We start from the raw sequence: 23,232 nt of genomic DNA on the forward strand, positions 1-23,232 counted from the left end.
TTATATATTAGATATATATATTATACACAGAATGAGGCTGTTGTCCAAAGTCCATATATGGTAATAAAGGTAAGTTTACATTATCTAGCTTAGCAGATGATTGCTCGTCTAGACATTGTCTCCTTGCAGTCTTCAGATTGTATCATAATGAAGGTGGGTTTCCTTGTCTTGCTTAGCAGATGACTGATCTAGGCGTTGACTTCAGATTCTAGCAAGCAGAACTATATCTGGTCTTTATTATTTAAAGTTATAACAACATTTTATAATTCACTTTTCAATAATGAAAATATAATTTTCACCCTCACAATTTGTTATGGTAAAATGAATTTGACCAACAGTGACATAAGTGGTGCTAGCCAAAATTCTAAGCTAACAGCGTGCTTTATTAAAATAGCTGTGGTGTACTGTCTAGCTCTAGTCAATGTAGTATTTCAAAGCTGCATAACTGATATCTTCAAGCTGTACTACCACTTAAAAAAGGGATGGTAGTGCAGGCAACAACCCCCGTCCAAAATCAGTGGCCCGGGGGCTCTTATGTTCTAATGGCCCCATCTGAAAACCAGGTAGGAGCTGGCTGAGATTGCAGTTTGTGATTGGCCCTTCTGATCAAATTCAAGCCCCCTCCTACTGCCATTTTAAAGTGGATCAGAATAAGGAAAATAGATTCTGATTCTGTAATACAGAATTAGTGGAACCCAAGAAAAAAAACCAGCAGCATGTAGCAGCCCCAGAGCTCCAGCTACACTGCATTACCACATCTAAATCAACAATGTAAATCATTAACATAAAGGGCCTGATGTAGAGTTGGCCACACAATGGGTGTAATTTATGCAAAACAGTCGCACAGAAAAAATATCTTATCTACTCCTATTAGGATTACTATCTTAAGATTCGTGCAAATTAGCATATATTAGTAAAGGCGTGTATGGTAAAGCATGATGATATGCTATTAAGCTTATCATCATTCTGTTGCTAGGCCAGTCATCATCATCATCATCATCATCATGATGACCGGCATATTAATCTAATGACTGGTGTTTTAATGTAGTTAAAAAAAAATAAAAGACTGTGCCCCCTACTCCAAAAAAAGTGTTGCCATCATCGGCACTCATAGCCTAGGCTGGCAGCAGCAAAATCGGAGGGACAAAGTGTGGGTCCCCCTGAAAAAAGCCCAAAAAACTAACATTTCTTTAAAACACTGCAGTGGTCCCTGCTGATGACCATCACCTGCAGCAGCATGGATATTTGAACCAGCCCTTAGACACGCTCATCAGATACGCCTACTGATAGGCTTATCTGCATGTTTGTGCAAGTCTGTATTTGCATGAGCATGCCCTTTCCTCCCAATTTTCGCCTCTCGAGACATATGGAGACGCAAGTGTCAGATGCAAACCAAACTGTATTACCCCATATGCGTGCGGTCTGTTTGTGAGCATGCACAGAGCTAATTCATGCATATTACAACACTCAAACTGGTGTACTACTCACTCTGTATCAGGCCCAAAGTGTGTACATTAAAGATAAATAGATAAATGTGGGCTAATTAGTGATCTTCTACAATTTACCTAACAAAGGCAACAAAAATATTTGTTTGCTAGGCTTTTACTGCAGGGAGTATATTGCCATGCTATCATATTGAGTAAGACATCATGGTGAAAATGCATCACATGAGTTTACCTGTCAAATATTAGGCTAACAGAGTTGCATCATAGATGAGGAATAGATCACATCAATTAAAATTTAATCTCTCAAGTGCAGGGTCCTTTCTACCCATTGTCTACTGTCTACCTCCCTCCTATGTCCTGTCATGTCTTTTGTTACATTGTGTGTGTCCCTAGTTTTACTCACTCGTCTGTGCTACTTATGCATGACTGCCAATGTATTTGTATTTTGCTTACTGTATTAGTTATGCCTTTTCTGTATGTGTACTATTGTACCGTGCCTTATAAATAAATTAATAATAATAATGTGCAATAGATTACAATGGACTTACATTTCTTTATCAGTCCTTCAACATAATCCATTTCACACAGTAAAAAATGGTCAGCTCCTTAACTTACCACTTGTTACAGTTATCTGGACTGAATTAATTAATTACATCAATGTTTTAATCATCTGTTATTTAATTCAACCCAGGTTGAATGTCCTACCCCAACTATAAATCTGTCCCCACACTTTAAATTTACTTCCCCCTCCAATGCAACATGGTTTTGCCAAGGTGCAAAGTTACGCCTATTTTTTTGCTTTACTTTCCCTAATGAATAAGGCTCTACATTAGTAGCACTTGTACAATCATTATGGTGTCTAATGTTATTAAAATACCCTTGTATTTCAGTATGATAGAAATAGTTTATCAAGGAAACAGCCACATATAAAAAAAATCTATATATATATATATTTTAAAGTAATATAAAAAAAATTATTAAAAAATGCTTCATTTTATTAAATAGCTGCAAGCAATATACCCTTTTAAATATACCTTACCATTACAATGACTGGTCACCAGTTTAAATAAACTATTTGTCAACCAATAACCTGAGTATTTTTCAGTACTCTGAAGATAAGGGTCGGACTACTTCACAAAATGGAATTTTTAGAGATGTTGCAATTTTAGGTATTAGTCAAGTAAAAAATATCTTGGGAAATGGTGGCTAAATGTACATAGGGTAGGCTCTTGTATCTGGCCCCAACAAATTACATAACCCCACTGTTTTATTGCAGGTTGCTTGTTGAGTTCATTTAGCAGCCTATAAATGGATTACTCATTGTATGTACAAACACCCATTATGTAGGCTTTTGTTAATAAAGGTTTGGTCATGTTTCGAACACTGATTCATCTGTGGTAAAACAATACTGCAAAAGAAAAGCAGAGAGCTTTTGGTACTGAGTGATAGTAGTTGCATTAGTAAATACAATAATATATAGTTGAGTGTAATTGGATTAAATCGTTTTTAAACTTAAGAAAAATATTCGCACTGAGGACATTCTAAAAATAAAAGTTTAGTTCTAAGTCAATATACTTTTGCTTCTGATAGCTTTTCCTCTCACTAATGTGAGACGTGTAACTAGCCACACAAATTGATCCATTGTAATGGAAAAGTGCCACTTAAACCTTATTTAATAACATGCTAAAAAGCAGTGATGTGCTGTAACTTGTACCAATAAAATATATTTATTTCTAACAGCCTAGTGCAGCAAAGCTAATGACAACTGTAACCCAATTGGCTGCTTTGGTTTGTAATACATAATTTCACTTAATAACATATTATTAAAAAAACTCTTGTATTCTAGAACTGTTACTACATTTAATAATCACTACTCATACCTATGAACAATTATTTTATAATGTGAGTGAACATTGCAAACTTTTTATTTATTTTAGAATATCCAAAATAATGGAAGCTACTATCTGGTTGCTGTGGGCTCAGTCAGAGCTGTCATTAATAAGGTCAGTGGGTAATGCAGTGAGTACAGTACTCATTTGGTTTATATAAAACTAGGCTAAACAGAAGTGAAGAGAAAACACCCAGATAAAGATGACAGGAAGAAACTGGATCACATGATTTTCCACAGCCTCATCTCACTCACTGCTGACACTACACAAATGTCAACAGCGGTCACGTGTGCGGCGCGCCGTCCCATTGGCTCCTCTAGCTGCCACTCCGGCTGCTTGCCCGCCCCCTGCCAGGGACGTGACTGGGAGCTGACGTTCGCCATGTTGTATCCTCTGTAGCTGCGGCAAAGAGGAGCCGGGGACAGAGGTACCGGGGCGAGGGTGGCGGGGTTAGCCCGGTACATGAGGGAATCTGATTCATTTACTAAAGTAATGTCACAGGTTTCTATGTGTATAATCTGTGGGACCTAAGAGGCGATATGACGCATAGATCTATTAAGTAGACGTGTAATGTTCTTTTTATATGTATTGGTTGGTTAATTAACGTGGTGTGATTTGTGCACGCAATAGGTTGCACATACCCTCATGCCTGCATTATAACTAATGGGTACAGTTTGCAGTCTTAGTCGCTGTGCGATATGTTGTGACAATAACTGTGTAATACTAAATGCTGTGCTTAGTAAACGCTGCATTCTCTCCATTCTGCTTTGTAGTGTTGACATAAACTGACTTGTGACACCGGCTGCACTACCAGACCCGCAGGTGTACAATGTCCAGACTGCAGGTAAGAGCTGCTTCACTTACTGCAGTGTCAGTATCTGTATATTGTGCAGCTTGTATGGTTTTCTCTGCCATGAGGAAGTAGGTTTTGCAATGTCTGTCCTCTAATGGCCAGTTATAAAATGTGTCATACTTAGAGTAATGCATTTGTCCAAGAGTTAGTGATAAAGTCCCATGGACCTTCCAGTGTGATGCAGAGTTTTATAGAGGTGTGTTTTACTATGCTGCTGTCTACTACCTGGTTTTCAATTTTGCACATAATTTGTGCTACATAAATTTAGTAAATAATATGTAAGTAAATAGGTTAGACATTTCTTCGATACATGTGGAGATGATGACTTCGTAAGGCTTATTAGAACTGATGCACAGGTAATTGGGAAAAGGGTTTATGTGACCTACTTCAGATATTTAGATTATTTCTGCACCATTTGTCGTTGTTGCATTTTTTTTTTAAATGTGTCTGTGTAGTCATGTATACTGTTATGTTATATGTTTGCTACACAATACTGTCTGCCTTTTTAGAAATGTTGCTATACATCTTTAGAATTTTTTTGTTTTAACTAAAAGCTCTGCAGGGAAAATATAAATGTATGAGTAGATAAAATAGTAGGCAAAAAGTTTGTTTGTTTTTTTGTCTTTTTTTATTTGCAAGATGAAAAATTTCTACTACATTCACTATTAACCAGTTACCTGTAAATATTGCACATCAATTTAATATTGTTTATACTGACCTAACTGTATATTGTTATTTACAGCAGTGACATACACTTATTGTATGTGGAGTGTTATACCTGTGTGCCCTGAATCCTGTTTAAATGAACACTATATTGAAAAAGTATGTTTTGTAAATCACTGAGAGCCCCCCCATTTTAATGATCTTTTAAAGCAGATCATCATCATCAGCTATTTATATAGCACTACTAATTCTGCATCGCTGTACATAGAACTCGCATCAGTCCCTGCCCCATTGGAGCTTACAGTCTAAATTCCTTAACACACACACACACACACCCCGAGAGAGACTAAAGTCAATTTAATAGTAGCCAATTAACCTGCTAATATGTTTTTGGAGTGTTGAGGAAACCGGAGCACCCAGAGGAAACCCACGCAAACACGAAGAGAACATACAAACTCCACACAGATAAGGCCATGGTTGGGAATCAAATTCATGATCCCAGTTCTGTAGGCAGAAGTGCTAACCACTAAACCACAGTGCTGCCCAAAATTATTCCAATGGTTCGTGCTTAAAACACACACTCATTTTCAAGCAAGTGGCTTCTTTTAAAATGATTTAGGTTGCCAAAAGAATATGGTACCTGTGATCTTTAGTGTAAAAGATACAGCACTTTTCAAAACCTGTGGAGTATACCGTTCTAAGAAGCCCCAGGGGGTTGGAAGTGCACTGATATTTGTATTACTTAATGTATTTATATTTGTTTTTATTCAATTAAATGGTTTAAATCAAACGTGGATTCATCACTGGGTTTAGTCCTAAGCCTCAGCGCTGTTCTGTTTCTGTTCGGTTGTAAGTTTTTGTTTTACATTTATTACTATTTTATATCACATTTTGTGTACCGTAAAAGTTCTAGTGTGTTATGTTACTGTCTAATTGTGAAATATAGAAATAGTTATTTGTGGAAATGTAGTTCTGTGAACATTACAGTATTGTACCCAGAGCACCTTGCAGATGGGTAGGATAAAGACTTATTTTCCTCTTGTAATGAGTTGAGCTCTAAAGCAAAACTCAGTCCTAAGCCTATGGTTTGATTTTTTATAGTCAGAAAGGTAATTTTAATTAATGCACAAAAATTGCCTCTCAATTAATGCACTTTTGAAAGTATGCATTTGGTAAAACCATTCTCCAGGAATAGTAATGCTATATCGTAGTCCAATATTTTGTAGTTTTGTAACTTATTTCTTAAAAATAAACAATTAAAATAGTTCTACAAACAATTGCTAGAGTAATAACAATCCTTAGTTTAGTTTTTATTTTGTTTTAAGAAAAGTTAATTAGTGTTAACACTGGCAGCATGTGATATCTGTTGCATAGATGGTTATAGAGAGTATTATATTGGACAGGATTTACACTCCCTTTCTTTCTAATTATAATAAATATTTTAGGACAATGTTCCTTTTGTTTTAATCTTGGTACAACTTTTGGTGTTCAGCAGCCTTTTAGTCCTACAACAGTTAACCTTTGTTTCTCTTTTCCCATATTGGTGCTCATTAGTTTTATATTAATGCCTATAGAAGGCCCACACTGAGCTATACAAAATGTGCTGTGCATCACTCTTTGTGTTGGGCCAAAATAACCAGGTAATTCAACACGGATACAATCGAGAAAATAGGTTTATTGTTTTTATTTTTTTCCCCAAGCACGCTGGTGGTTGTGAAATTACCATAATCTGAATGTGTGTGGTCATCACCTGACTGCCCCATAGAGTACCCCATAGTCTATTCAGCCCATTCACTAAATAAACGGCTCTATGAAATGAAGTGAAACAAATTGATACAGATCCTGTCTTTATTATTGTGAGTTGATAGAAGGCAATGTGCTATCAGCATCATATCACTGTATAGAGCGCAAAGTTGTCTTTTTAAGAGGAGGCTCACGCTCATATAGAGTAAAACTTACTTTACCTATATCTCTTCCCAGCTTTGTGCCCAAAATTGCATGTTAATAAACAGGAAACCGTTTGCTGCAGTTTGACAGATATGCTGTGAATAAATAGTATTCATTAGCAACACAGGTAATGTTAGAAACAACTGGACTGCACTAGCCGTTTCCAATTTACAGATGTTTCTAAGAAAGGTAAGTTGTTCATAACATATCTCTCAAACTGCAACAACGGTGTGTTCCTTACGATTCAACAGGCTATTTTGGGCAAAAGGCTTATTTCCTATATCTGGGGTTATTCTAATAGGTTGTAGTATAATATAATGATTTTAAAGACTATATCCAATTTCAACTTAACTTTCACTTGCCAGCCTCCATCAATCCAAGTAGCGGTACTCTTGGGAATAGCATGCCCTGCACTGCATGGGATTCTCCCCCTGTGCTAACAACGCAGCACGGGAACGATACCCCTGTTGTCACTGCGTTGAAAGGTTCTCCAAAATTGCCACAGTCTCTGTCTTATTTTATGACCTCTCCAAGTACTCTGCACAACTATTTCAGTTTGTATATCTCCAGACCTCATTGGTCTGAAATACACCGTGTTTTTTTGTATATTTCAGATTTATCATAGTTGTGTCAAACTTATTTGTACTGTCATATCTGTACCACATAATTTACATATAAACTAGTTTGTTACAGTCCCTTGAATCTGGAGTTGTGCAGACCTGCTTTTAGGCAAACAAGTCACATGCTGCTCAAAATGATTACACTAAATATTGTAGTTAACAATCTAAATAAAAATGATAGGTATGAGTCATAGGTTAAACCATTCACACATATTTAATGGATTTTCATCCTCTCTATTTTTAATACTTTATTACATGAAAAAAATCTGTGCAATAGGTTTATCATCCTTAAAATTGAATCCGTCTTTGTTTTTTTTAGAAATTTTGTATTACTATGGAGACAATATATATTGAAGAATTTCAAATACTTGAAATAAAGTAGTATATTTACAATGAATCAGTTCAGAGTGACATAATTTAGTTCCTGTGCAGCATTCTCCTCCTACTTTTGTAGGTTGCTGGCATGCTTTCTGTGTCAAGCTTCTAAACTGGCTAAATTCTTTGTAGTTCACATGTAAAACCTTACTTTTTTGCCTAGATGTGCTCAGTCATTTATATGTAATAATCTCCATTTCCTTCCCATTTTTTGCTGGTACAGATAGCGCATGACTTTTAACCATCATTAATTTGTTGCATGATCTCTCTTATTAAACTTTGCCTCATGACATTTGTTTGTATAGGAGTTATATAAAAATGACTTCCTCTGCAACTTTTAATTCCACAGCAAGTTCTTTTTTATTTTTTCTTTGTTCATTAGTGTGTTACCTCTTTGAATTCAAATCAAGAAAAAATATGGTTAAACAATGTTAAAATTGGTTCTAAATATGATGCATTTTTAATTTTTCACATAATTGCTCTTTGATGCAAGAGCAATTAATATTTTGTTTGTAATTGTCTTTTTTAAATGTGATTTCTTAATAAGTTTTCAAATCCTTATTTTGAGTAAGCTTGTTTAAAAAAGAAAAAAAAGGTATGCCTTTCAGCATGCGCTAAATAGTTATTTCTAAAAGAGACATCCACCCAAATGTCTCTTACTATTAAATCCCCTTCTGCCATGACGACAAAGGTCCGATGCACAAGACCCCAGACATAAGAAGATACTCTCCCCTTCTGGTACCTATCTAGCCGCTAATTATCCTGCCACCATTGGCAGAAGAATTTTGAAATTCAGTGTTTTTTACACATAGTTTGCCAAGCTAGGTTTAAATAACATGGTGTTGCCTCTTGCATTACAAATTCAAGAATACAAATTTCTTGATAATTCTATCAAAAAATAAATCATATTTTCTTAGGATTGGTTGCAGATCTTAATCGTCATCTCAATAGTTAGCAAATGGGTATTTCACAACAAGCTTCTGTTGTGCTATGCTTGGCTGCACTTCTGTGAAGTTTCAGACTGTCTTTTTACCACAAGTGGTTTTTATTACAGTCATATGACATGAGTGCGGTAGTACTGCACACTCAATAGAGGAGGCAAACAAAGCTTTCATAGTTTTGAAGGTTTCCATACCGTTTGTCTGCTGATTATTTTTCATGAAGTTGTCATAAATTTAAGAGATTGTTCACACTTTTACAACTTTTCTCCTGCAGAGGTATTATTCCCCTACTTCACAGCACTAAATAAACACATTATGCAAACTGTTGCAACATTTTAGTCAAACACTGCTCTGTAAGTGCACTGTATTCTGGAACGCAGTTTTTAAATCCATGTGTTTTATTTTTTTGTTTTTTAGCAAGCAGATTGTAGATAAGCTGTGTTCTGCATCCACAAGGGATGCATTTTAAGAGACACACATGTAATATAGCTCCTCCCCTTCCCCTATGTCTTTTCCTATGCCTAGTAATAGGTAGGTGAAGTAGTGTTTTATTGTTTTCTGTAATAGAGGGGCGTCCCTTCTCTTGGTCCTGATGATGCACCGTCAGATGCTGCAAGCCGAGGGCTGGTTTAGCTATCCTGCTTAAGGAGCTAGCAGACTGCTGTTCCCCCATCTGGTGCAGGAAGTTCAAATTTGGCTCAGGTTTTTGGACTACAACATGCGTGTGCACTCCTCGTCACAGGGCGCTAAGGAATAGCCGAAGATTGCAAAATAGTACCCAGGCTAAGAAATCGCCTTTGAGGAATGTTTTGCCACAGTCGTTAATGAGTAGTAACCTGAGCCGACAGCCTAAGTGAAAGCACAAAGAGCTGAAAAGCAACCGCACTAGGTAAGCCCTTGAGTTAGATGTGCTTGATTTCATAATGCATAAATGCTTCAGTTAATTAATAGTAATCTGGTGCAGCCTTTGGAAAGGAGTAAGGACAGCAAGCTACAACTGCATTCAGTTACCGGGCCTGTGATAAGCCTTTAACAATTGTGTCTGAAGGGGTTTTTGTACAGCATGCAGTTCTCAACACCTTGAGAGTAAGGAGCCTTTAAACCTTGATTAAGAAGTCTTTATGACTAAGGAAAATCTGTGTGCTATACAAGGATTAAAAAGACCAAGGACTCGGACAAGCATGGATTTAGGAGATATATACTCTCAATTAGAATGTGATTCTCCAGGGCATGTATAAGATTCCTTAAATAGTGCATCTTTAACCTGTCTGGTCCCTAGGATGTTTAAATTAAATGCAGATTTTGTTTAAGCTATATACAAATCTATGGGTATGGATGAGGACCCAACCACCAGAAAAACTCATGAGATATTTTTGGAAGATCACAATAGAATGGGTAGAGTTTTCTTTCTTCATCAGGTGGTGAAAGAGCTTATTCTTGAGAAATGAGCGCTGTTGGATAGTGTCATTTTAATTAAAGAGATTGCAACATATGTATCTATTCAGTGATGAAGAGGTTCAGAAGTGGGGATGGATTCCAAAAGGGGAAACACCTGTCGTTAGTATGTCATTCAGAATTACTATGACCTATGGAAGATGGGGGTCCCTTGTGAGATCCCATGGATAGGAAGATGGATAGTTGTTTTATGAAGCTTCATATTTAATCTGGAATCACTTTTGAAATCTAGAGTGGCTATGGTCTCAGTGGCCAGGGTACTTCGATCGTGGGGTGAGACATTTTATACAGAAATCCAAAAGAGAATGGACAATGCAGTCAAAATTACATCTGAAAAGCATTGAGGTTATGCAGAGTGGCAAATCATTTCTGTGTAAAGCATCTTTAGACACTTGCTTTCTTACAGTGCATCAGTAGTGATGGCTAGGAGAGCCCTCTGGATGTAGCCTTATCAGCAGATGCTCGGTCAAAGAATTGTTTAGCAAATCTCCCATTTGAAGAGTCCCTGCTCTTTAAAGTTAAATTGTATACTATAATACAGAAGTCTTCTGGGTGTTGATCTAATCTTTTTTTCACAAGATATAAAGAATGGCTCATGAGCATTTAAAAGAGATGAGAAGTTCTAAGCCAGGAGGACAGTATGTCTGACAGATATGCCTGCTACATCCAAACAGTCCATTTGGGCATTCAGCCCTAAAGACAGGAGGTCAGATCAGAAGACTCGACAATGACTATTGTCAGGTCCAGCCTGCATTGACACCAGTATGGCAGAGAATTGCAATATTACAGATCCATGTTTGTTGGACATTGTAAGAAATGGGGTCATGAATTCTTCAGTATCACAGGGGGAACTTCTTTGTGCGATCCAGGACTCCGTCAACCCTTATAGAGTTTGTTGCTTTTCAAAACGGTGTGCATTACTTGAGAGGCTCATGCAATATCTTTTATCAACAAGGCACAGGTTTCTATTCCAGACTCTTTCTTGTCAGAAATTTATTGGAAGCCTTTTGCCTGGTTGTATTTTTGAAGAGACTTAGTTTCTTCATTTTCCATGGAATTTTTTAATTTAATCTTCTCGGTTATCAGTGAAGGATATATTTTCTCATGTCCATATAAGGCTGTTTTTCATATCTTTGTTGCAGTGCATTGCAGAAAATTCTCCAGATTCTGGGTCCAACACTTTCAGTTCAGCTCCCTGACCACCAGGCTGACAACCTCTTTTATCAAGGTGTGAATTACTCTGCTGGTGGAATTCTAAAGGTCAGAGAGTGATTGAATAGTAAGAGAACGCGAGGTAAGAGGACCCTGCACGTAAGAGCTTACATCCTAAAGTTCAGCACTTTCGTCTTCATCTTAATAGCTCAGAATTCTTAGACTGTGGTAGTCTTCATAAATCAGGGAGTAACCAGAAGCAGAACCTTGAAAGTGGAAGTAGCAGGAATCTTGTCTTTGGCAGAAAATAAAAATCTGAAGTCGATCTCTGTGTTGCATGTAGCAGTCAAGCAGAACGTAATAGCTCATTACTTCAGTAAATTCAAAATCATCCAGGAGAGTGGTCTCTACACCGGGAAGTGTTTCAGCTACTGATTGGAATATTCGGGCTTAGGCATTGTGGCGATAAGAAGAAATGCCAAGGTACCCAGGTTCTTCTCCTGGCACGAAGCTCCAAAGACAGAGGGAATAGATACTCTGACAGTTCCATGAATGTTTCACCTGAGTTATATCTTCCCTCTGTTTCCACTCATCACTCATATTCTTAGCTTTAATGGCATGGCGATTGGTCACAAACTGCTCAGGATAAAGGGGTCTCAGAGCAAGTATTCGGCACACTGGTACAGGCAGTAAGAAGAATTTTTCAAATATCTATTACAGTATCTAAAAAGAAATTTATCACAAGATGCTACTCTAGATCAAGTCCAATGCCAGCTGCTATTCCACAGGTCTTTCTCTTCGTGCAGTGTAGTATCGCCAAAGGTCGTGCTTTATCTACACTCAAATTACAGGGCATCCATACCTTTTTCTTTTCATATCTGCATTTTTTCTGTCTACCTTGTATGTTCTGTTCCCCCTACTGTATGGCGCTATGTTTGGCGTGAGTTGGTCAGCCTAACATATATTGCAATATGTAGAAATAACACTCCCTGTTGTAATATAGAAAAGTAGTTAGTACATTATTGTTTCTTTTAGAGCGCTTCACACACGGTTGCAGCTAAAATCTCTCTCAAACCAACTATATACACGTTGAGAAGCCTAAATATTTTGGAGAGTAAGAGCGTTATCCGTCTCATATACCAGTGTTTCAAAATTAGAAATTGGTAAATAAAATTATACTTATATTAAATCTCTTAATGAGATGTTCTTCAAAAATTTTTCAATGATGAAATCCAAACCTGAAAAACAAAAATTATATTGGAAAGAAGTGTGATGTTGCATAGACAACCAAATATACAAAAAATCAATATGAGTGATCCACTTTATTCATCCACCATTTTGCGCTCCGGACACATTTACCCTGCAGTTGGGGTCCAGCGTTCCTACCTGTTCCGTTCTGCAGCCGCTCTCCTCTCCGTGGACGGCACTGACTTCTGCTGTTGGGTGCCATCTTGCCAGTGGTTCTGTGCAATCTTCCTTCATTCAGTCTATTGGTTGATCGACGGCTAGCTTCCTCTATAAAAAGCACCTCCTACCTTCTTTCAGGGCCAGATCTTTAGGTCTCCCTACCTGTGAGGAAGTTGTTACCTCTTGCTCCTGTTTATACTCCGCTACCTGCGCTCCAGTGATTTCCTACAGACCATCGCGCTGCCTATTGATCCTGCACCATGGCTTCCAGCTCTTCAGGGCCTCGTCACTATACTCCTCTGCATACCAGTCACTCCTGTAGTCCTCTCACTTGTTGCCCCTCTGACCTGGTATTCAGTAGTCTACTACAGACCATCACACCCAGGGGTGCACGCAGTATTGTCAGGGGGGGGGGGGTTTCTCCACCCCCCAAAAAAACCCAGAGAGAGAGCTGCGCAGCAGCTCCGTTTTGGCAGCGCTGCCCTATACAGCAGCCGCGGACGCTTCTTTGACAGCGCCGCGGCTGCTGTATAGGACAGTGCCGCTATGGTGGCCAGTTAGCGCAGGGGGGGTTTCTGGAGACTCAGAAACCCCCCCCTGCGTGCGCCACTGACACCTCCTTCTGATCCTGCTCCAGGGCTACCTAGCTCCCCAGGATCTCTGTATCTCACTGCAGCCTAGTGCACTCGCCTACTATCCCACTCCCAAATTACTCTGCAGCTCCTTCATCTCCTGTATACCACTTCTGCCCGCTGACATCCTGCCTTACTCTTTGGACTTTCCTGGGTCTCGCTTGTCATCTGCTAAGAGGGCTGCAGTCTGGGAGCCACAAAGTCCATATTCCCTTGCAGGGATCCCTGGCGAAAATCTCACTCTGTTAGACTATGCACCTCTTTGTAGGTAGTGCAGATCCCGAGTATCCTTCAGATCTTGAACTTGTGACACACCATAAAGTTTCCCTTTTGTGCTTGAACTTACACAACCAAAACTTGTAAATCATACATCATCAAATGTGAATCTGTGAATCACATTCCATGGTGTAGATCCCCCTCAAGGTAATGCACTTCTAAATATATTCTTGAGCTCTTCATATATCTCAGATCTCAATAGTTCATCAATAGTGTATGTAGAGCGGTTCAGACGGAATCACAGGAGGTTGTCGCATAGCAAACATGGCCATGTAAAATGAAAAATTAAACAATCTAGTGCAATATGTTTTGAAAGAAAAACATACAAATTTTAGTAAACACTAGAACAAATAAAATCCAATTCCATAGAAATGTGGAGATATTCCTACCAGAATGATGTAAATAATGAACATATTACAGATGCAGATCGTGAGTTAGATGAGAGCTGGCAATTTTCAAACAATCATGGTAGTAGCTCCTGCTTCAAATAACCAGTATCCTGACACTTATCGACCCTGAACATAAGGAGTCTTTATCAAAGTAGGTTTGGTATAATTTGATTTACCTATTTTCTCATTTTGAAACACCAGTATATGTAAAACAGATCATATATATATATATATATATATATATATATATATATATATATAATGAGGAATCCTGAAGGCCCACTCACAGGGCATTGGCAAGAAGGCTCAGCCTCCAATGACCGAAGTTTGCAAAGCAACTGGATGGATGTGTGCCTTTGCTGGTCATTTTCATCTGGATAGCTTATCTGTCTCTGATTCTCCGTTTGGGGGGATATGTTTTCCCTCCAGCCACTAAATAAATTCATGATCTATAATTTGCATTCTTCACACTCATCCACTCACATAGGGGATTCAAATAAAAAATGAAACTCATCTGTCCCCCACTGGAAACTACTGTGGGGGAGAGTTGGGTCATAACAACATTGCAACAATGAGCACTCCAGCACTGTGCAACCTGCAGTATAGAAATGTTAGTCAGGAGATGGGGGTAGAGCACTAAAAGTGCCAGATCCCAGATCTTGCACATCCTGGCTCCTAGAAACTTTGGGAAATCCTCATTTGAAAGAAGGGAGTACCCTCTTTAAAACAGTGTGACTTTGAGAACTTGTCTGGTGAAGACCAGACAATAACCTCTACATTGCTGAAATCATTAAGTGATCCAGGGACTGAGGAGCGAGTATCTCTGATTGGAATAAGGTGATGACAGGTCCCAAGATGGTGCAAAAGGCCTGCTTCCCCAGGTACAGGACAGCGATGATCACTGGGTCTGCAGGTAGAGAACAAAACTAAACACCAGTCGGCCCCAAACCTTCCAGGAATCGATCCTCAGAATGAATCGTGCTCATTGGGACTTTCAGTAGTTTGTGAAATTGTTACAGAACTTGCATCTGAAGTAAGATTGCATAGGTGTGTACCCAGCTTTACAAAGGCTTACTTCCAACTGTTAAATGTAACTCAAAATAAATTGTAAGCATTCCTGAAGATATATTATATACATAACAATGAAGTGTATTACCTTCTTTAATTACATTTTATTGAAACAAACAAGATACACAAACACTCTATGCAATTTAGAACAGTAACATCAAGTTATTTATTTATGAGTCTATGCTAATAGAAAAGGTTGAGAAATCTAGAAACATTCCTATTGTACTGAATTATTAGTCAGATGTACATTCTCTGTTTTACATTGTTATACAGGTGGAAGGTTTACTTTTAGACCAGTCTTTGTGTGACTGGGACTTGGTGCAAAATGTTGCATGAAATGAAACTTCTGCTTACAGTAAAAGCATGAAATTAATATCTATTAAAAAAAAAAAAAAAACTTTATAAAACAGTTAAAACCTTCAAGACCATACCACATTCAAGTAACTGTTTCTTCTGCTACAGCATGCAATTTTGACAGTTTAATAAAGACTAATTTCTCAAAACAACATATTTACTGTACTACACCTACTATATTGCAATATTTAAGTGTTTACCTTCCTATTATCCAGCCAGTGGATATTTGGTTTTATGCAGCAAAATCATAAATCCCACCCAGGCATTGAGTCAAAATAACCACATACAATGTCTACAGTGGAAGAAAGCAGGTTAATTTTAGTTTGGGAATACATACAAATTTGCATACGAAAATAATTATTAAAGAAATCTGAAATCAATGTTAACTGTTCAAGCTAACCAGTGGTGGTCCTAGCTACAATGTTATAATAATGCAGTTTCTGTTGTAATTGTATCTTTAATATCTGGGTAATTTCACCGACTAAATATTAGATTTTAAATTCCACTCCACGCAGTAAGACAGCCACTGCCTTTGTGCTGTATTGAAGATAAGAATGACTGTGTAAATGGTTGTCTGTCACATACTACTGTTTTAAAGGATCTAAAAAGAGCTTTCCACCTACAATAACCCCTGTACTAAATCCTCTTCATTTATGGTATTTTATTGATGCTACCATATGCTCTATTTATCAGGATTCCAATATTCCTATTATAGCCGAGACCTGCTAATCGCCTTCATCCTACTTGGGTCTCTTCATTGCAGGAGAGATCTGACACAGCAGTTCTAAAGTGTTGGCTATGTGAGTGCCGGAACCCTGCTAAATAAAGGATCCCAAAGGAGAACACAGAGCAAAGTATTAATATTTTGATGGAAGTGGATTTAATGCAAGTTTTATTTAAAGTGGAAACACCCTCTAAATGTTGAAAAGCCACAGTGCAAAAGGAAGAGATCAGCAGAGCTGTGTGAATTGACAATAGAGCTGATGAGCTTTTCAAGGCAATATCCTATGCTGCAGCAGTGTGCTATTCTATAATCAAGAAAGTGAGTCAGCAACTGCAAAAGGGAAGGGCTTCACTGTGTTCACTGATATGTTTCCAGACGTTTTCTAGGGCAGGTGCAGTGAGGGCATGTTGCATCAGGAAAATAAATACACCTTTATGGATTACAGTGTTCTGTTCCCAGGAGGAAAAGTTACATATTTAAGATTTCTACCTGAATATTTTCTAACTTGAAAAATGCATATAAAAAAGAATGTATGGATTACTACTTTTGGTTAGTAGTAACTAATACAACATTTAGTGGGGCAGAGCAGGCTCCATAGCCATTTTTTTCTTCCATTATGACCACCACAGTTATCTCTATTTTACTGCTTAAAAGACTCAGGACAGTTTTGTGCTTCAGACACCCTCCATGTACCAATATTAATTGGTGTTGAGGAAGATGCCATCTGAGTGGGCGAAGGTTGTTGTCCATGCAGTTGTTTCCTTGATTCCGTCCCTTCAAAAGCTTTTGAAGTTGTCTATACTCCTTTAGTCCTTCAGACACTTCAAGGATTCATAGGTACAGGGTGTTAGCAGGTAGTAGCAATATTGAGGTACATATTATAACACACTTTAACATTAAATTGAGACTAAATCATGTTTTTCTTTCTTTTAGTTGCTGAGTGATGCTGGAAACTGAAATAAGAAGGTATGAATGTAAAATGTGTACATATTTCCATTCCTTATTTTAGAATGGTCAGGATTTGATAACATTCAACAATCCGTTCTTACACACAGATTAATTATCATTACGGATTGTACATAAAAACCTGCTTACGGTTACAGTGGTGGGTATTTTTCACTCTATGTTTAATGGATTTCCTCTACAGGAGGACAAATGATCCCTGCTGCACAGAACATAGTTTAGCTGAGGACCTAAACACCTACAGCTTTTAAGAGGTTTTTTTTTGTCTTGTTTTTAATCATGGTGTAGACAATACTATTGAGTTTCTACAAGAGATTTGCACAGCAAATCTCAGGTTTCACTTTGATGCTCTTACTCCATTGATTCATGTAGCTTGTCACAGATTATAAGTAACACTCTTGGCTGATAATGATGAAGAACCTATTAACAACCAAATGAAAAATGATATACAGCAGGAGAGAAGCAACAGGAGAGACGTTGGAATTATCATTATTGATATAGCGCCACCATGTTACGCTTTACAAAAAATATTTTAATAATTCAGTTGCTGCCCCCATTGGAGCTTGGTCTAAATTTCCTACCATATACATGCCTCAATATGTAATGAAGCTCAGTGACCTGGAGATGAGCACTTGCAGGAATTTATTCATTTCATTTAGTCTCATTTATATCGTGAAAAATGCATGTTTTCATTCTTTTTTTTTAATGCATCTATTTATGCAATATGTGGTCCAGAAAAATATTTATCTATTTACATTTAAAGGTTATGATTTTAAAAAGAAAAAAAAGGGAATAATATACACAATTTTTATTTAAAGGTGTGTTAATATATAGAAGGTCTAAAATCTGACAGGGGCCCTTGTAGTCGACTTTCCCACAGGCAGCAAAACAGAAAATAAGTATTGTACAAATATTGCTGCTTACATAGGCAGTGTTATACAGGAAGCAAATGCAATTTAAACAAGAGTTTTATTTCCATGTAACTTGATCCTAAAATGTGTCCTTGAAGTACAAATAATCTGAGAAATGCCTACTGCTAAATTATGCCTGACAAATGCCTTTACAGTAGTGAATTTTAGTCTGAATGGCTTTGTTGCATACACATCACTTATATATCTGTGCATGTGTAGTAGATTAGCTAAAGTGATTTTTTAAAGTTTTTGGTTAATTTGATGATAAATGGAAAAATCTTTCCAAACTCTTGGCTTAAGTCTATACATTTTAAACTTCCTGGCTGTCAAGGAATCATTGCTGGTGTATAATAGCAATGATTATTCAAATGTTGTTTCAAAATGTCTACTTATATTCTCCAAACTCTATGACCTATAATGGCACAGATTTATAAAGCCTGTTTATGGGAGATAAGGGTGTAGTTCTGCTTAACCTGCTATTTCCAAACCAAATTAAAAGACTATGCACAGGTAATGTAATGTACATAACAAACATTCCTGCTTGACTTTAAGTTATCAAGTAAGATTTAATTTGTCTATTGTTTTTTCAGAACGTCAAGTTGAAGATTTTGTTGTAGTATTCTTACAATGGCAGCGAAGTCTTCATTACTAAAAGTGATCCTTTTGGGAGACGGAGGTGTGGGGAAGAGTTCTCTCATGAACAGATATGTTACCAACAAGTTTGACACACAGTTATTTCACACCATAGGAGTTGAGTTCTTGAACAAGGAGTTGGAGGTGGACAATCATTCAGTAACTATGCAGATCTGGGACACTGCAGGTCAGGAACGCTTCAGGAGCCTTAGGACCCCTTTCTACAGAGGATCTGATTGCTGTCTGCTTACGTTTAGTGTGGATGATTCTCAGAGCTTCCAAAACCTAAACAACTGGAAGAAAGAATTTATCTACTATGCAGATGTCAAAGACCCAGACAGTTTCCCGTTTGTGATTTTGGGAAACAAAATTGACATCAGTGATCGTCAAGTATCACTGGAAGAAGCTCAGGCTTGGTGTAAAGACAATGGGAACCATCCCTATTTTGAGACCAGTGCCAAGGATGCCACTAATGTAGCAGCAGCATTTGAGGAAGCAGTCAGGAGAGTTTTGGCTATTGAAGAAAGATCGGACCAGCTGATCCACAATGACACAGTTAATCTACATCGGAAACCTAAGTCTAGTTCAGCTTGCTGTTGACTGTTTAGATTTTTCCAATAGTCAGCCCCAAATGTCCATCGCACCAGATGGACCTTTCCGCCTTGTACGGCCCACACAATAATAAAGAGACAAGGCTGTTTCACTGAAGTTGATCATTTTTAGTGTAGGATTATTCTTTTCAAATTATAAATCCATAGACCTCAGAATGGTGTCCTTTGTGGTGCCATGATATTATTTACTGTACAAACTGCAAATCTTTACCCTGATTAATGTGCTTATTAATATAACTAACAGAAACCTACTATAACACCATGAACAAATAGAACAATGTCATAACTTTACAGTTTAAAGGCCACATGTCAATGTTTTATGGATCTATAAAATACCGTATTTCCCCATGTATAGGACGCTCCACTGTATAAGACGCACCTATATAAATCATGTGAAAAAATTGAGGGTAAACATTATCCTCAATTTTTTCAGAGTATTTCTGCAGCTTATATAGAGGAGAGACAACGCTATAGTGAATTCTGACTTACCCTGTCAGATACTTCCTCTGTCCGGTAAAGTCTTCTGTCTTCTCTGTCTGATCCTGATGCTGGAAACCCGATTAAGGTCCTCTCTGCGATGTCCGGATATCCTTTCAAGACCTTGACAATCCTTTCAGGACCTCAAGGACCTGAAAGGATGCCTTTCAGGACCTTGTCAAGGTCCTGAAAGGACATCCGGACATCGCAGAGAGGACCTTAATCGGGTTTCCAGCATCAGGATCAGACAGAGAGAAGACTTTACCGGACAGAGGAGTCATCTGACAGGGTAAGTGCTACTACCTCTGTATAAGACGCACCCAGTTATTAGACTCAAAATTTTGGGGGAAAAGGCGCGTCTTATACATGGGGAAATACGGTATTTTCTTTTCAGCTGTAATGGCTGTGCTTGGTTATCACTAGGAATGAATGCAGTCTAACTACAAATCACACAGCCCTGTCCTCCTACAATCACTCTTCAGCTTTAAGTATTCTAGCACTGTAGCTATACTTTTTTTCCCCCTGATCAGCTAATTGCGAATGACATACTTGCGCATTTTTGCTTTTATTTACATCCCAACTTTGGGCAACTTTTTTTTTTTTTTTTAAGAAACACTGAAAGATTTTTTTCTTTGTGCAAGTACATCCTACAGTAGATCCTGAAAATATGCTGTCCTGTATGTCATGGCCTAGTGTGAAAACACTACCAATCCTGTCTTTGAAGCTCAGTTGAACTTTTGATAAAGTACTAATGTAGGGTGACAAAGGAGTCGCAGATCACCGTTATGACTGAAAATACTTTGGTTTGTTTTAACTAAATTGATGCAGAATCATAGGTACAATAGAGCCATAACATAGATTTTGTTGTCTCAATATGGTTCTATGAATCGTTCTCCTGATCACTTTATTCATGCTTTTAACTGTTTGTACATGATGGAAAGAATTACACTAGTGTGATCTTCACTGTATACAGAAGCAGTTTGTTTTTTTTATCTCAGGGCTGCACATCTCTGGCTATGAGGGGTGATGAATTTTGGGAATACAGCAATTATACTCCCAACAATAATACATTTTGTCAGTCTGTGAAACAGACATTTTCATGATCACACTTGTGATGAGTTGGTGATAGACAAATAAAATTCTGCTGTTTACTGCCTTCAGGAGTTGTTCAGCCTGCCCATGCCTTGCAATTACAGGCTTCTTCAGGTGAATTGAAACTATTTTTGACATTTTTAAAATGGGTAATATGCACTATTTTCAAATAATATAATTGTTCTGGACAACTGACACCCTTCCCACGTCTTAAAATCGGACTGCTGCTGGTACATTTTTTTATTTTACTTTTTTCTTCTAAACTTCCCACTAATTTTCCTATTGCAGTTGGTTACCTGGCTAAATAATTGAGAAGATATTTTGGCATCAAAATCATTCATCCTAGGTTACTGAAAAGATAAGTGGAAGATCTAGAGCAGATTATTTGTACCCATTGAAATGGGTAATGTTAGTGGGTAAACTTAAGGAAGTGTGAACTAATTTTTCATAGTCTGCTCCTATAGAAATGTAATTTTTTGGCTCACATATCTGCAAGGTTCGTATTCAGAGCCACACTTTAATTGCTTTATGTTCTGTTGATTTTACTGACACAGTAATATTAGACATAACCCAAACTAGTTGGCACAATTATTGTAACTGTTTGCATTGAATCATTAAGTAGGTTGTCAGAACATTGTGTTTTGAAAACATGGGTCAGTGTTCTGTGAGTGGTACTCCCACCATAACCTGCATTTTTAAATCAAAATGTCAGAAGCAGTAACACTTTTTTTTTTTTTTTTTTTATAAACTTAAAAGTCAAATTGTATTTTTCACTTCATATGAGAAAATCATCTATTAAAAACAGCTATGCTAAATAAATATATTTTGAAAAACAAAACCGATTAAAAACAGAGTTAAATATGTAAGATAAATTAAAAAACTAAACAAAACCGAAAACTTGACCTGTGTTAGCACTACTTGGGAATATTGTTTTTAATTACCAATTAAATATAGAAGGATATCTGCATATATTTTGATATCTGCATTCCATTCATGGTTTACAAATGTATCTTTGGGAAGATGTGTAATTTGAAAGAAATTTATGTTTTTACAGGTACTCTCGTTTGCAGACTTTAACTTTTTGTAATGAAAATGTAATATTATTTTTAGATCTTAATTGTGAAATGTTGCCCAGTAAAGCTGCATATTTGAAGATATATTTGCGACAGCTTAATATACTAATTTTCTGTTTATTCTGTAAGTTTGAGAAAAACTTCTGGCTATAAAAGGTTGTTTTCTAGCTTTGTCTATATGATATAGATTCTCCTGAACAGGTTTACTGCTGGTGATTATACAGTAAATGGGATGCTAACAATAAAGCACTAGAAATTGAGACCTTTTGTGATCTATATGGTTTTCTTATACTAATATCCTGCATTACATATATCTATGTAAATATTGTACACGGCACATGTAACAGCAGTAAATCAGACATAGTTTTTGTTTTTTAAACTGCATTAAAACATGATGGGTAGAATCTGGTTACTATGGCTACAGCACATTTGTGCACACCATTTTATTAAATAAACTCCATTGTGAAGTGGCCTTATTGCTGTTCTAGAAATGTAGATATTTCACTTTTGCTGCTTATATAAATTGGCTATGTTTGTGGATAGTGATGACCAAACACTGATCATTTTATTAAATATTAAATAACGCTTAACATTTATTTATATAGCACCAGCAAATGCTGTAGCACTTTACAATTGGGGACAAACACAATATAAGCAATACTGGGTAAAAACAAAGGTTAGAGGGCCCTGCTCACAAGCACTGAATACATTTGTGTTGCTTGAACAAATATGCTGTAACCCATAGCAACCATTCTTTTTTTTTTTTTTTCTTTCTAAGTATGACTACACTAAATCAGTAACGGCAGATATCTGGTTGATATAGTCTTACAGCATAGTGTTTGCTTGGTATCCTATAACAAAATAAGCTGGTTTGTATAAATGTTGATGTCACACGAGGTAGATCCTCTCTGCAGAAAAGCAAGCAAAGAAAAACTTAATTATTTCATAACCTTTTTCATGCTAGCTGGCAAAAGACTGCAAACAAAGCTCTACATATAGTATTTGAGAATTGAATGTGTGTAAATGGGTGCTTACATAACACATAAAATGCAGTCTTTGTAAACAATCTTAGAATTGTCAAAGTTCCAAGTCTCTTGAAGAAATCCAATTATAATGTCCCTTTGGCGAGAGAGTTGTTTGTTCTTGTCTGATAAAAAGGATTTTTATTCTCCCAAGTATATATGAAACACAGTAACTGACAGATAAAATATGTAATATATCAAAATAATTCAGTATTGCACCACATGCTAGTTTCAGAGAGTGACTTGTGAAAAAAACATAC

At 37.2% G+C, this 23,232-nt stretch overlaps 1 protein-coding gene across 4 annotated transcripts; it reads left to right on the forward strand.

Annotated features, from left to right (window-relative positions):
- The first annotated feature begins 3,380 nt into the window (after positions 1–3,380).
- Positions 3,381–22,210, forward strand: RAB9A (RAB9A, member RAS oncogene family). Of its 4 annotated transcripts, none has more exons than XM_075194831.1 (4): positions 3,381–3,448; positions 4,108–4,178; positions 17,124–17,156; positions 18,655–22,210. In XM_075194831.1, the coding sequence occupies exon 4, from the start codon at positions 18,692–18,694 to the stop codon at positions 19,295–19,297; it is 606 nt and encodes a 201-aa protein (XP_075050932.1). In that variant the 5' UTR covers positions 3,381–3,448; positions 4,108–4,178; positions 17,124–17,156; positions 18,655–18,691; the 3' UTR covers positions 19,298–22,210. The 4 variants fall into 4 exon arrangements, with proteins under 4 accessions (XP_075050932.1, XP_075050930.1, XP_075050933.1 ...); XM_075194829.1 differs by lacking the exon at positions 3,381–3,448 and adding an exon at positions 3,656–3,761; XM_075194832.1 differs by lacking the exon at positions 3,381–3,448 and adding an exon at positions 3,733–3,823.
- The last annotated feature ends 1,022 nt before the right edge of the window (positions 22,211–23,232 follow it).

Source organism: Mixophyes fleayi, chromosome 2, assembly GCF_038048845.1.
Source record: "Mixophyes fleayi isolate aMixFle1 chromosome 2, aMixFle1.hap1, whole genome shotgun sequence".
Classification (NCBI taxonomy): Eukaryota; Metazoa; Chordata; class Amphibia; order Anura; family Limnodynastidae; genus Mixophyes; species Mixophyes fleayi.